Raw genomic sequence first — 16,082 nt, 5'->3', positions numbered from 1 at the left:
TATAAATGCATCCACAGCTTTAAATGAGCAGCATGTTTAATTATATGATCATCTGGGTGCAGCCCTGGAGCTTCCAGTCTGCAGTCAGACATGCTAACTGTGTGTGTGGCACTCTTCTATTTTTGTTTTTAATAAATGTTATTTTAAGATACTGAACACTTATCGATGAAAGTTGAAACAACATAGTTTCTAAAATGTTGCATAGAAGTTTACATGTTTTAGTATCCACATTTGCCACTAATGGCAAATATATGTATATATTGTAGCAACACGTCTAATATGGAAGATTTTAGTAAAAGTAAATCCCCCAAAGCTGTAAAGTAAAACAATGGTCAACTATGGTTATTGTGTGATAGTGATGAAGATACTTTGGTAACCTCCACCATGAGCTGAGTTAATTGATATGAATTGGAGAGAAAAATGGTGATTTTTAAAATATTATTTAATACAGCACTCTTTTTCTTAATAACTATTACAACTACTAACGTTGGGAAAGTGTTGTTAGTGGTTCCTACAGCTGTATATACACCATGTTAATGCTCTTTGCTTGATAACTCTGTTAATTGTAATACTGTTTTGTATTGAAAGAAGCTAACACCAGAACAACCTTTCTTATAATAAGTAGCTGTGAGCTAAGTATTTTCTTTATTTGTAAAAAATACTTGATTACTGTAATGGCCAATATGATTTTTATGGTTTTCAAGGGAAGAATACAGCTTCAAAAGAAGGACTTTTTGTTTACTGTGTTGCTACTTTGAGTTACTTATGTTAATATCTAAGTGTTTGGGAAAATGGCTGATTTTTTTGTATTGTCAAAATGTGTTTTAATATATTTTTTTCTAAACATAATTTTTGTTTGAAGAAACTTGTCATATTTCAATTTTTTGTGTGCAGTTAGTGATCCCTGAAACTTTATAGATTATCATTGATTATATTATTATCTTTACTAGTGGATATTGAATCTCTTAAAAGACCTACTAAAAGCTAGGTATTAGAATCTTACTTCTATTATACAATGTCTATGAAATTGTGATGCTGCTGCTATAATTAAATGTTGGATATTAAAAAAAAGTTTATCACCCCTGATATATGAGGTAAATATCTTATGTACATGCCATACGAGTGATATATTAATATTTCAGTAACAATTCGATTTCACAGGAAAGTGCATCACTTGCAGATCGGCTTGTTCAGGATCAGGTAAGTCGAGCTCAGGAAGCTGAGGAAAACTTTGCTATCAAACGAGAACTGGCAGAACTCAGAGATAGGAAAGAGACTGTTGAACAAGAACTAAAGTTTGCTTGTCAGCAGATCAAAACACTCAGTGAGGTATATCCATTTGATATTAATTTTCATATTGAGTTAACCCTTTTTTTTTTCAGAGTAAATACTTCTGCAAAACAAAATCCCTAACAGTAATGTTTCTCAGCAGTGTGGCTTTTCCTATCATTAGAAGCTAAGTAAGTGCAATAAGTATTATCTACAAATAAAATTCCATAATGCTATTATTATTAACTTTTTCTTCAACTCACTTTGTGAGTAAGTACATATCACTTGATTACATTACGCAGTTTAAAAGCAAAAGCAAAAATATTTTTATTATATAGTGTTTGACCTTTATTTTCTTGTGTGTTAATACAAGGCTGGATTACAACCACCCTCCATTGATAGCTCTGTTGGTGAATTGCTACATTCATTACAAGATGAAATGGTAGCTATAAAGTTACAAGGAGCAGAGAAAGATGAAGTAATGCAGGACTTGAGGAGTCGAATTCGAGAACTTGAGGAGGTGAGACTGTGAATTGAGATGTAGTAGTGCATCAAGATGCTGGTGAGTTACTTATCTCATCATGCGATCCAAGTCTCCTTTACAAATCATACTTTGATCAAAATATTAAAATGAAAAAAAATATTTAAGCATTATTGTCTATAAAATCTGTTTATTTTTCAACCTGGAAAAAAGCTAGAGTTCTTTATATTCTATTTCTTTTGTCATTATCTAGGCCAATAAACAACTTCGAGAAACCACTCCAGACAAGTCATTAGCCCAACTACAGGAAGAACTCATTGCTGTGAAACAGAAAGAGGCAGAAGCTAATCTGTCTATGAAAGAACTCAGGCAGAAAGTATCAGGCTTGCAGATTGTTTGGAAGGTAATTAATAATGTAATTTATTCTATGATCTAGCTGGCATCACTTACACTAGTATAAAGAAAGAGAATAAGGATTTACTAAACTTTAAAGTCAAGTTTGTTTTGGCATCTTTAATACCTAACTTTATTTTTACAATTACATATAGTTTATTTGTGGTACATAGAGATGTGTATCTCAATTTCTTGTAACATGTATATATATTATATTTTATATCTAAAAACAATTTCCACTTTGTATATAAGTTTTCGATTGAACATTTTTAATGTGTTCAAGGTCATGTATGGCTAAATTCAACCATAGGTATAAATTTCTCCATTAAGATTCAGTCATAGAAATAGCTGATGCTTTTTGAGATAGTTGCATTGTTTTCCTTTACCTTGTATACAGAGAACTGATTTATGGTTGCTACATCAAGCAGAGTTACTTCTGGTTTCTTGTGATCCGAATTTCTCATTAGCCACCTACAGAGAGAAAATAAACTGTAAATGAAGTTAAAAGTTTTAAGCTTATGTACTTATTGTGAATAAATAAAAATTTGTAGATGGTATTAAAATAAGATAAAATTTTGATTGTAATGTTATCACTATTTTTCTAGGAATGTAACTGTGTCAACATCAATTTAAGATATTATTTACAATTAAAATTGGCATGGAATGGCCTTGTGGTTAAGGTTGTCAATCAAAGATGCTTATCTTTTCAGTTTTGGGGGCATTATATGTTACAGTGAATCCCACTTTTGATTGGTTAATGAGTAGCTAAGAGTTGGTAGTAGGTGTTCTTGACTAGTTGTTTTCCTCTAGTTTTTAACTGCTGAATTAGGGACAGCTAGATGGAAAGGAGATTGGCACCACAAAGTAAAGTTGCTTGAGAATTACTGATGCTACAACAGTTCCTGATGGCTCGGTGGTTGTAAGTGGTCTAAGGGTTCAGTTAAAATGACAAACAGTAATAACAATTAGATTTTAGAATTACTGAGGTTTTATTTTTCATACAAGTCAAATGTCACTCCAAATTTCATGAGTTACATCAGTCCTGTTACACTTTTTCTCTTAATATTTCCTCTTTTGATTGCCCATTCCCATTTTAGTTGAATTCAATTGCTAATAAAGCCTAAATAGCTCCTATCAAAGAAGGAGTTTTTATACCAAAGATTTATTTAGCACTGAAAGAAATTAATTTGCCATTTGTTATGAAGAGAAGTATTTGATATGAAATCTACTGAAATATTGATATGTATTGTGAAAATGAATATAATATTCAGTATTTGATATTGTTATTTCTTTTAAACTTGAAGCTGAATTAGGAATATTTCATTTTATCTTCTTTTATAACTTTACTTTTTGAAAATGGCCATAACGTCAAATAATTCAGAACCAAGACTGGAAAGGCCAACTTCAGGTGACTGATGGTGGTTTTTGTATTTACTTGTTAGTCTTCCTGGCGAGTTATGATAATTACAATTATGATACAGAAAGTCCTCTATGACTTCTATTACTGTAGTTTTTCTCTTAACATGTAAACATTGGTTTTATGCTATTTATGTTTTTTTGTAAAACTTTGTTTTGTTTTACCTTAATTTCCTTTTATGAATTTTACTATATTTACTTTAATTTTACCTTTTTACTGGATGTTTGGCACAGATAGTCTAGCTGCTTTGTGCCATAACACACTAAATCAACCAACCAATCATTTTATCTTCAATGGTAAATATAGTTTAACAATAACTTTAGTAAACTTCTTATATCACTGTTTACTAACCAGAATCTTATAGTTTCACATTATACACAAATATTTATTACAATAGAAATTTTTTATCTTTTATAAGTTGAAAAAAATTTCAAATACTTGCATAATTCTTTTGTAATTATTCTCATGACAGCGTGATTCAGTTTTTAATTTTTATGTTATTTTCTCACTAATTACTATGATATTCTTCTAGCAACACCTGAATGAAACAAACGTGGATTCTTCTACATCTTCCAAGAAACAGGAGAAGTCAGCAATTATGCAGGTGCAGGAAGATCTTATTTCAGCTAAATTACGAGAGGCTGATGCTGTGGCAGAACTAAAGGAGCTACGCCAGAAAGTTATGGAACTAGAAGCCCAGGTGGACATTTTTTTTCAAATAAAAAAATGTAAAATATGAGCAAGAAATTCATTATATGGATATACTTTTGTTATAAGAGTGATGTATTTATGTCCTATTATTCATGTTTTTAGTTTCAGATTCTATTACACCCTGTAAGTTTTATTTGACCCACATTTTTAAAGTATTTATATTATCCCAACTTTGAGTATGGGTAAAAAAATTAATAACGGTTATCAACAAACAATATTCTATAATCACAACATTTTTGCACTGCAATAACATACTGCATGTGTACAAGTTAGGTATTGAAAGGAATGTTCTTACAATGGTAAAATTATTGTTTAACCTAAAGCATTTAATATTGTATAAGCACCATGATGTTAAATTGTATTATTCAAGAAGTTACGTTTCTAAAGGCACGCAAGTGTGCTTGTAAATTCTATATCCAAGTTAAAGGATCAAGGGAGTGAAACTCAAGTTGATCAAGTCATGTTATATGCATCATATTTTATCTGTGCCTACAATATTAACTAAAAATGGCTATAGCCTATAAAAAAACCCAAAGTGAAGTGATACCTAATGGCTAATTATAAATCATAATTCATTATAAAATATATCTGGAATTGCTGTGCTTATCGATCTAGAGTTTCTAGATGCTACTGCTTCTACTTTTTGTATATTTTCCAATGTTTATATTTTAGAAATGAACTACAATGGCAGATTAGAAATATTTGGAGATTTACATATTAAAGAGCTACCATATAACCAATTAAAGTAATTTCAATTATAAAACTTCTTGGTTTAAAAATACACTAGTCTTTACATTTCTTAATTTAATCATTTAACTAAATTTAGTTTTAACACAGAAATTTATCCACAGCTTGGGATTTCATGGAAAAAATATGAAATCGAAGTTAGTCGATCAAGTTACTTTAAATAGGTTTTGTCTTTTATATACCTTGGATAATGAGATCACAAAATACAAAAAAAGTACATTTTCTAACATTTGAAAATATTTTTAAAGTCTGACTAAAAAACGAAGTTGGCCTTTGCACAACTTATATTATGTGTTGAAGCTTCAGTTTTTCATATTTTATAGTTCTTGAGATGGAATTGTAGTTCTGGGTAATAGCTAGAGGAGGTATTATCACTCACCTAAATATTGTATCAATGGTATAGCAAAGTTCTAAGTTGAGTAAGTTAATTCACTACTTAGTGAATCTTATCTGACAGATAATAATAAAAAAATTTGCAGGAAAGAGGAAGTCTTTCAGCTTATCATTTTGCTCATATTAGAAGTTCATATATTTATATGTTTAAGAATATAATTAAATTAGGCTCACAATTAATTTTGAGAGGTTATCAGTGAAGTTATTTAGTTGATGTTTTAGAAAACACCCTTTTTCTTAGATTCATGTGACTTATGCAGTTTTAATTATATTTGTCTTGAACTGGTTGTCTGAAAAATGAAATATTAGAATTAAAAATATATTTCTTTTCTTTTGTATCTATAATAAATAAGAACTAAAAAGCTGTATTGATATAAAGTTATTAGTGATTATAGATTTCAATTTTCTTTTGGTACAGAATCAAGTGAACCTAAACCAAATTAAACGGCAGACTGAAGAAATGGAAAAACTTCAGAAGACGTTGGAAAAGACAGTGGAAAGAGAAAAAGAGCTTCATAATCTGCTGAAAGACGAAGAAAGAAAGTATGGAAACTTAGATTCTAAGGTAATAAAGATGCATTATCTTCTTATGTAATCTTGTGGATTTATGAAGATAAAATAAACTTCAATTGTCATTTCTTTTATTTAAAATTATCAGTTATAAAAACGTTTCTCAAGAGCTGTTTTTGTTCAGAAGAAGGAGAATGTTTTCAATATTCAGTTAGCACTACTTTATGATCTTCTTTGTAACTTTTGTCATATGCTTGTAAATGGCCTTGCATTATTAGTACTAAGACTGCATAATTATTTTTGTATAATGCAACATTATCAAGACAGAGATGTAATCAGAACTCATGTTATTGATTTACTTAGTGAAAATGATAATTTTGAAAATGACAATCACTTGTAAGCTTAAATATTTGAGAAAATTAGTAAGATTAAACTGAACTTTTATTTTAACTTATTGTAAAATTGAAATTATGATATAGTACTTTCCTTCACTCACAAGAGTACCTTTACTCATCCATTGCTGCTCTTTCTATGTGAACTTTTTTATTAGGCATGCCACAACCTTCTACACCTCCCCCTATTGGAATCAAATGGTTCCAAGATGTCTCTCATGCAAATCAGTATGCATCACCTATCTGCTGGTAGGAACATAGTACATGTATGTGACCCTCTATGTACCTCAATTGAACTATCACTTGTTTGGCACCATTTGCACTCAGACGTCTTTCTTTTTTTCTGTTTGATTACTGTTTGAGATTGAATTTTAAAGCATTCAGAATAAATTATTTTTATTTTCATCACATCAAATGCTTTTTGTCGACTGATACAACATGAATTCTGAAGTCAGTATCACCACTTCAGGTGCACTTGACATGCATTTTACCACAGATTTCATGTGCTGGTAACCCATTAGAAAATTTGTTTATGTTTATTTATAGGAAGAGTGAACATTATATAGGTCAACCTTTATCTTCAGAAGTTGCCCCACTTCCTTCTGAACTTGTGCAGGCTGACAAGGACCTTTTTTACTTCTTTGAACATCCTGAAAGTATTGTGACTTCCCATAACCCTCTGGATGATTCAGTTTGGATCTTCATGGATTTTTGGACTTTATTCTCAGTTATGTGATGTTTCAGCACTTGCTCCTATATCTTATGACCAACATCCTTCATTACTGCATGATTATACTTCCAAACCCTACTTGGATTTTCCTCTCACCCCTCAACATTTGAGTTCTTTCTGAACAATTTGTCTCTCAGTTATGCAAACATGTTAGTAGGCCTCATTATCTATGGGCTTCAGATCAGTCTGCCCTCCAATATCATAGGGTTGACTTTTCTTATCTCAACTAACAACTTTTGAGTTCAGTTTCATCTATTTGAGGGTGAACTCCAAATCTTCTATTAGACTCACCCATGCCCAATTTTACCACCTCATTCTTACCCCTGTTTCTTTGTTTTTTTTCTATTTTTTGCAAAGCTACACAAGGGCTATCTGTACTAGCCATCCCTAATTTAGCAGTATAAGACTAGAGCAGCTAGTCATCATCACCTAGTGCCAACTCCTTGGCTATTCTTTTTACCAATGAATAGTGGGATTGACACTAACATTATAACACCTCCATGGCTGAAATGGTGAGCATGTTTGGTATGATAGGATTTAAACCCACAACCTTCACATTAGAAGTTGAGTGTCTTAACCACCTGGCCATGCCACGCCTTCATACCCTTGCAACACTTTTGTACTATCTTTCCATAATCCATCTCCTGTCTGAGTATATTCACAAAAATCCTGAGGGATTTTCTGGGGACGTCCTCTCCCTCCTTCCTTTCATAGTGGCTCATTTTTTCGATTTTGGTTCTGGATTTACAAAGTTGTTTTATCTGTTGTTTGAATAGTTTGGGTCATGTTTTGTCGAGAACACACTTACCTGCTTCTTATCTCTGGGAATTTACATAAAGCTCTGTTTTAAGACGTTTTAGCTTTGACAGTCCTGAAGTACTTGGAATCTCGGGTAGCATCTGCCCAGCACCATTCTATCTTTTCCCATGTGATAGCCTGTTTATCTCTTTAGTAGTTACACGTTTGCTTAAGAATACTTTAATATCTTTCACAAGACAGATTTCTAAAGAAAAGAAGTAGCAGAACAGATACAAGCTAATTTCTTATCAGAATTAATGCATATTAAAGTATTTTGTGTAAAACGATCTCTCATACATGTAAGGACTTGCTAAAATTTTACATATGAAATAGTGATGAAAAACACTAACAGGTTCAAAGAAAGCAATGAACTTTTCAATAAAATTCATGTAAGGAATTATTTTTGAAGCATTATTAAAGTACAGATATGAAAGACAGAAGGTGATCTCTTCTCTGTGAAAGTTCACACAACATTTTCTTTGTTTAAAGAGTGATTCTGATATCTTATTTCTCTCCACTTATAATATTATCTATTTTCGTTTAGTGCTGCTCTTTATATGTGAACATTTTTCTTTAAGAGTGCCACAAGCCTTCCATTCTCACCTGTTGGAATTGGAAAAGTCCAATTTATGTGTCAGGCAAATTCACATGTGTCACTTATTACCCAATAAAAGCATGAGATGCTCACATGACACAGGTGACTCCTCCTACTGAACCATCACTTCTCATTTGGCAGGTATAGCATATATACGTTTTTCTTTTGTGCTTTGCAGTTTACAGTGTGACCATTTAACTTTCGTTTTATGAAAATCATTATGCATCATTTATGAACCAATAGGAGAATGACATGCTTACATGATGTATGTGGCTCCTTCTACACTCCTTTGTCAAACTCTCGCTTCTCATTTGGGAGATCTAGCATATAGATATTTTTCTCTTGTACTTCATGGCTTACAGGATGACACATTTGATTTTAATCTCATGCAAATCTGTATCACTTATTAACCATTAGCAGAATGTAATGTCCACATTATCCATGTTTGTCCTTCTATAGTCCTCTAGTGAACCCTCACTTGTCATTTGGCAACTCTGGTGTACAAACATATTTCTTTTGTGCTTTGGGATCAACAATTATTGGGCTCACTGTTGCCTCTTTGTGGTGCTGCTCCTGAACCAATTATTACCCTCAATCAGGCCCAATTTGTTTTACCTTCATGTCATCATTATTACTTTTTTCCACTATCTGTCCTCTATACATCTTCTCTCAGTTGCTGTACTCATAATTCTGATGAATTCTCCACATTGACCCATCTTTCACCATCTCTGGTATTTCATATGTGATTTCTTTGTTGTTGGGGCCCTCTCAGTAGGGACTCTCTTTCAGTCTTTTAATTCACCCTCCTCTTATTTTGTGGACTGCCATCATCCTCATTTTCTTTGGCCTTATGTCTATGACACAGATCCTGATGATATTGAGCTGAGGGTTATGTCAGTCCAACCACATTCCACTCCTATGACTTTTATGATCAGTTTGTTTTGATCTGAGCCATCTACGTTTATTCTTTTCTCTCGTCCTTTTTTCCCCAGTCCTTTGCTTATGCCTTCTAATCTGGATATTTCTTCTCATTGGAATCAGTGCTGATGTATCATCCATCATCTTTAGTATTGGTAGCTACCTGGTAGGCTTGGGTCCTGTTGGAGCTGAATTGTCAGATTTTCTTCTTTGATAGCTACCTCTTCTCAAAGATTAACTCATGCATTCAGATCAAGAGGCCTCTGAGACGCCATTCTCTTCCTGATTGGAGAATTAATGTTGTCTTCCGTGCCATAACTCACCCTCCATTTCAGCCCATTGCCTCCTGCTCCTCATTCCATTTGCACTTTAATACCTATTTCCTTCTCATTTTGACATGTAGATGTTGCCACCATTCTGATTTATTTCCCATACTTTTTCCATCCAACTTCTTTATTAAAATTGTTTATTTCTGTCCTAGACAGCAGCAACTCATGAAGGTTGCTCCTCCTTCTTTCCTATTCCAATACCTTCTATCTCCCATCTCTACTGTCATCTGGATCCAAATAGATTACTGTGTCCTGTCATGCAGTGTTATATTGTCCACATGGCTTCCTTCCAAGGTGCATTGAACTGTTTATTTATTCCTTAATATTCCTTCTCTCTCTGTGACCTTTTCCCATTTACCATAACAAAGTAGGTCCATGTTCTGGTTCATTTAGCTTACTCCTCTCTCCTCTTCATCCTGTACTTTGTTCCTTGTGTCCTTTTATTAACTTTGTCACCTGATGTTTTACCTCACTTCTTATCTTCATTGTACATTGGAGGATATTATCCGGGCAGGCATGTGGACCACACCCAGTACATTTATCTCTCATTATAGTCATCACATTGTATTTTTGTCTGTGTTGGGGTTCCTTCTGATACCTCTGGCTGTGCTCCAGACTTCAGTGCAACTTTTAACTAGTAAGTTATTCCTTTTCCTCCTCAACTTTTTTCTCATGGATCCCACTCTGTGGTGAGTAATGCCTGGCCAAGTATTCTTTAACCTTGAAATCTGCACTATATGCCATGTTGACTGTGTATGGGGTGTTTCATAACATCACTTGAAGGTTATATGCTTTCCATTACTTGTTTCATAAATATGTCAGTTCTGGAATGTACTGCCCGTGAACACCATGGATGAAGTAGAAGACAATAGTTAACTAACCTTTCTATGCCTTGAGTGAAGAACATTATATGGTCGGTCTGCTTTTCAAAATAGTTTCCTGGTCACCTACTACACTGTTTCCAGTGAAGTTATGGGACTTCTTGTCACTTTCCAGTTCCAAGCTACTGGGATGGTGGACCATGGAGGCTTCCTTCTGAATGGTTGCCACTAAAATATTTGATTATAACCTTTCAGTCAAGAGTAGAGCAGTGGTTTTACGTTGGTTTATGTTCAGCATGGCCTACTCATATCACTGGAGTTGCTTCATCACCTAATTGGATGATGTGCTCTCCATACACTCTTCTAACACCTCTTTGCATGTTTCATAATGCCTGGAGTTGAGCCATCATACAAGCAGTTCACTCCATTGATTGGATGTCCTATCCTACCCTCGTGGAATGTCAGTCCCTCATAGAAGAGATTTTGGATTAGAGTGAGCCTACCCACCTAAGTCCTAACAGAAGTTGAATGTACTCTCTCAATTTTTGTGTGGTAGCCAGATGTTGGTGTTGATTTTCATTTCCCAATTCTTTGGTTGGAGGTAAAGATATTATGGTCCTCATTCAACCCTCAAGGGATGTTGGTTCACCATAGAGGAGGTTTTGGATGCAATTTACCTACAAAGTATGGTTCAACATGCCCTAACCACTCTGTACTTTGCATTTTCTACCCTTATATTTTTCACATTATACACAAGGTCAAAGAGTGTACCTGACTCAGAAATGGTGTGGTGCCCTTCATCTGTTCTCTGGATCTCTTTCTCTTGTTGCTAGTGGTATCATTTGGACACTTTCAGGAATGCTTCTGTTCCTCCCTCACGACAGTCCCTCCTCCACCTCAATGTGGGATTCTAGCTATTCTTGTGAGTACTGTATTGATAGCTCTAATTTTCTTATGCTGAAAATGTATTTGCAATAGATACTTACCCCTTTTCACACTTCCCACCCTTCCTTCCCCTTTACTGGTGCTTGTTGCTTCTGCCAAATTTCAAAATTGGGGTTCAGTAGAGGGAACCATAAGCATGATGTGAGCATGTCATGCTCCTATTGGTTAATGAGTGATACATGCTGATTTGCAAGAGAGACAGGGGCAGTGGTGGAAGATTGGTGGCATGCATAAAGAAAAACGTTTGCATATAGAGGGCAGCATTAAGTGAGAACAGCTAATCTTGTGAGATGAGGTAAGCACCTATCAGAAATATATGTTAAGTATAGGAAATATAGGACTTTAGAAATAAAGATATTCAGTCTGTGCAATATAGAGATATGTTGTAATATTAAAGCATCATGTTTTTGACATATGCAAGAGCATATGTAAAAGAGCTAAAAGCTCAGTGTTCATTTATGAGACTGTGAAACAAAGTACAGATGGAACTTATATGTAATTATAAATTGTAATGCATCTTATGAAAGAGTGTTGCGGATATACAACTACATTAAACAGAAGTTGATCTTTTCTTTGTAACTATATATTGAAATATTTTGTGTGAGAAAAGGAACAGTAGTGTAGCATATGAGAGCTTATCCTTTCTGTGTTTAAGTTATTTAATATGAAGCAATGAAGCACAGTTATGGGCATATATGGAAACTGATCCATAACAGCAGTACAGAGAGAACAGATGGAAATAAAAGATAACATACAACAATAGAGAATTTATTTTGCCCTATTGGAAGTGCTTGTTAAATATACCTTTTATGAGATAAATTATAAGATAGGTACATAAGTCAGTGCAATTGGAATACAAATAAACTTATTCATCTTCATAATAAATATACATTAATTTGTGTGGAACAAGAGAAATGAATGAAAAAAGACAATTAAAAACTGGCCTTTTTTGTGTGTGTGTGATGGTATGTAATAATGTGTTGATGAGAAACTGAAAACAGGCTAAGAGAGAAAATTTACCCCTTTGTAAATGCACATAAAATTTCAATGAAACGTATGATAAGAAGAGGGAAGCGTATACCTTCCTCTGAGATAAGAAATGTTAAAATTTATGTCTTTATAGTAGGAATGTTAAAGATAAAACTGTTCCTTTTTCTGTGAAGATATACATTAAGATTTGTCGTATAATACAGATAAATACCAGTACAGACCAAGAAAGTTGAAATAAAAACCTCCTTCAATTGGTAAAAGAAGCTAGCAGTGTTAAATCATTTGTAAATTTCTGTTAGTACTTTAAGAATGGTTATGCTTGGAAACTAGTACTGTAAACTGTTCTTGAAAGTATCTGAAGCCATTATTATGTTTCTGCTACAAAAGTTACAGAAAATTAATTACACTGCTGTCATTATTCAGGTGGGTTAAAATTAATATAAAAACTGACTAGAATTTAACAAGGAAACTTTACAAAACTAATATTTTTTCTTAAGTAGGGTTGTAAAATTCACAGGAATTTTTATAGTGGAACATTTTAACTGTCAATTTTATGAATTTTCAGGTATAATTGGGAACTTTGAGAATATTTATTTTGTAGCATTGGACAGATGAGTGATTTTGGATCAAGGTAACTCAGTTATTTTAGAAGGAAGTACAAACACGTTCTAAACATTAGTTTCAAATAACTTGAACAACCACATGTGGTATGTTTCTGATATAGAACATTACCTCCTCTCACGTAAATGTATTGTTCATTGCTGCCCTCTATAACCACAAGTCTTCTACCTCCCTCCCATCAGAAGTGACTGATTTCTATGCATCTCTCATGCAACTCATCATGTGTAAATCCTCCACCAATAAGAGTGTGACATACTTTCATGATGCATGTGGCTCCCTCTATTCAATTCTATCAAACAAGCAACTCTCATTTGGCAGTACTTGTGCTCAAACATTTTTTTTTCTTTTTGTGCTCTTTGTGTGAATCATGATTTTAATATTTTAATTTCTAAAGTGGGATTTCCTCATTTTCATTTTTTTCCTTTACATTGAAAAAGTATTTAAATTTAACTTAATTTCCCTCATTTTTTATTCTTACTTTTGCATATTTTACATCAAACACTCTTGTCTCGTTTACATATTTCTACAATGAATTCTAAGGTTCATATTCTCTTTCATGTGTTACAGCTCTAGCATTATTTTTAAAAGGTGTAGGTGGGGGAGAGAGACCCATCATGGGATTATTCTGCTATCATCCATCATGAGAATGTTCATTATATTCTCCTCCTGAAAATGTTCTACTAATCCTCCTGAACAAGCCAAACCTATCTGGACTGATGATGATTTGATAACATTTTTTACACAACTGGATTTTACCAAGTTTATCTGTATGCCTCCTGTAGAATCAGGTAGGCCTAACACAGCATTTTTGACATTATTTCTTGGTCATGTTGTTTTATCCAACTCCCCATTTTTTTCTGATTCCTTATCATGCCCATGTTACTCGTTTGTCATCTTCAGATTTCATTTTTACAGATGCGGTTTTATTCTAGTTGAGAATTTCTGGGCTGCAATGTGACCTTGTCCTTGATACAATTTCTGTATCTTTCTTTTTGGGGTTTCTGTTATTTTTTTCTTTGGTGATATGTTTTCAGTTATGCATCTGATACTTTGGAATCTTGTGTATAATTTGTGCATCAACACTCAACCCATTTACTCCATCTGACTACAGATCTTCTACTAATGATCCATTCTGACTTTTCTTCTGTGGTTGTTTATCTCAGTCACTGGGTTTGGTTTGTTTTGAATTTTGTGCAAAGCTACATGAAGGCTATCTGCACTAGCCATCCCTAATTTAGCAGTGTAAGACTAGAGGATAGACAGCTAGTCATCACCACCCACTACCAACTCTTGTGCTACTCTTTTACCAACAAATAGTGGGATTGACTGTTCACTATGGCTGAGAGGGCAAGCATGTTTGGTGTGATGGGGATTCAAACCTGCGACCCTCAGATTATGAGTCGAGTGTTTTAATCACCCGACCATGCCAGGTTCTAGTCACTGGATGTTACTCGTTCTTCATTCCTCTCTATTCATACACTGGATCTTCTTTTTGTGCCCACTTGTTGAACATTTCTATAATTATGTGTCATATTCTGAATACTTTTGCTTTTAATTGAATTGCTGTCCTGACAATTTTTCTTTGATGGAATTGTCTCTCAGTCCTTTGGTTTTTCCAGTGGGTTGGACTTCAGTCTCACATTGAGTCTTTGTGACATCTCTTAACCACAAATTGTCTTGATTTTGGTCTTTGTTCTTCATCTTCTCACTCTGCCTATCAATATTTTCAGCAAAACTTAGACCTACACTTTTGTTTATTACCCCATTCTCCTTACTTTCCAGGGGATTAAGTTCAGTCTTTCTGATAGCTCTTTCCTGGTTGTCTCAGATCTGGTTACTATGGTTTATCCAACTTCAACTTCCTCCATTATCTCTTCCTCTGTCTCAATCCCTTCTGTCACTGGTATTTCATCTAAACCTTCTTGTCCTCCATCTGGTCATTAGTGAAGTGATCCAGCTTCTCCCAACAACTAGATTCTTTTCTGGGTTTTTTCCATTTCATTTTCCCTACCTACATGGAACTTTCTTAAAGCAAATTAAATATTATCCATTGTTGATTTCTAGGTCTAGTGTTTTTTCATGATCAATCAACTGTTATTCATTATGCAGATTTCAACTCTTGACTTTTGGATTGGGGGCTTCTGCCTCCTTGGTCTTGGATTTCCAGACAGTCCTTTCCCACACCTTTCATTTTATCTCTCTTACACTTGATCTATGAATCTGTTTCTTTTAGATTCATCATATGCTATAAGAGGCTGCTCTCCACCTTTTCTTCTTGTAGAGTTTAAGCATCCTTACTGCTTTCCAGTTCCAAGTTGCTGAGGTGGTGTCCTCCTGAATGGGTTAATGAAATACAAACAAAATATGGAAATGATTATGAAAGCATTCAGTTGAGAGTAGGGTGGTGGTGGTCTGCTGGTATAGATGGCATAACGACCTCGAGTATGACACATAAAGCAAAGTGAGACATCAAAATTGAAATTTGCTCCTCTGACTGAGATCCTTATTGTGACCCTAAGTGGATATCAGTTTTCAGTGGCTGGGTTTTGGATTTGAAGTTCAATCAATCAATATAAGTCCTCACACATATATCATACAAATCTATATTCCTCACTCATTTACACTCCATCATTATTGTGGGTCATGATGAAGGTAACTGTGGAGTGTTGCTGTTCTTTCCATTCCACTATTCTGAGGATGTTAACATATATGGGGTGGTTTTAGTAAGTTTCACTTTTGAGAGATATTGTTTACATCATGTAGACATCTTTTTTGATAGTTGTTGAGTTCTAAAACTAATCTATCAATTTATAATATAAACATGTGCCCTGGTCAAGAACTCAGGGGTACTAGAATTCCCACTGGTCTCATAAGCGTGAGATGAAGATGGTATGATTTTCTTTCCTACCCCTTGTCAGATGGCTGGGTTTTGAATTGTAGTAGACTTGCCAGGAATATGAACATTTTTCCCACCCCCCAGATGGATGTCAATTTCTGGTGGCATGGGTTTAGGATGGTAGCT

General features: G+C 34.0%; 2 protein-coding genes across 4 annotated transcripts in view; one reads left to right on the top strand and one right to left on the bottom strand.

Moving 5' to 3' along the window:
* Window positions 1-16,082, top strand: part of LOC143248887 (ecotropic viral integration site 5 ortholog-like) — an 87,666-nt gene that overhangs the window by 59,747 nt on the left and 11,837 nt on the right. Inside the window, exons 11-15 of one of the 2 annotated variants that reach the window (XM_076497784.1) lie at window positions 1,162-1,200; window positions 1,643-1,789; window positions 2,004-2,153; window positions 4,093-4,260; window positions 5,830-5,976. In XM_076497784.1, coding sequence (XP_076353899.1) covers window positions 1,162-1,200; window positions 1,643-1,789; window positions 2,004-2,153; window positions 4,093-4,260; window positions 5,830-5,976 — 651 coding nt within the window. Of the gene's footprint in view, window positions 1-1,161; window positions 1,330-1,642; window positions 1,790-2,003; window positions 2,154-4,092; window positions 4,261-5,829; window positions 5,977-16,082 lie in introns of both variants that reach the window. The other variant, XM_076497783.1, reaches the window with a different exon arrangement.
* LOC143248888 (kynurenine aminotransferase-like) overlaps window positions 2,247-16,082 on the bottom strand; it is an 85,675-nt gene continuing 71,839 nt past the window's right edge. For both annotated transcript variants that reach the window (XR_013027249.1, XM_076497790.1), the window contains one exon: window positions 2,247-2,614. Coding sequence is in view for 1 of the 2 variants with exons in the window: in XM_076497790.1 (XP_076353905.1) it covers window positions 2,564-2,614 (51 nt within the window). In the remaining variant the exon portion in view is untranslated. The remainder of the gene's footprint in view (window positions 2,615-16,082) is intronic.

This window comes from Tachypleus tridentatus, chromosome 4 (assembly GCF_004210375.1).
Source record: "Tachypleus tridentatus isolate NWPU-2018 chromosome 4, ASM421037v1, whole genome shotgun sequence".
NCBI classification, from domain to species: Eukaryota; Metazoa; Arthropoda; class Merostomata; order Xiphosura; family Limulidae; genus Tachypleus; species Tachypleus tridentatus.
The sequence above is the reverse complement of the archived record's forward strand: the minus strand, read 5'-3'. Positions and strand labels throughout refer to the sequence as shown.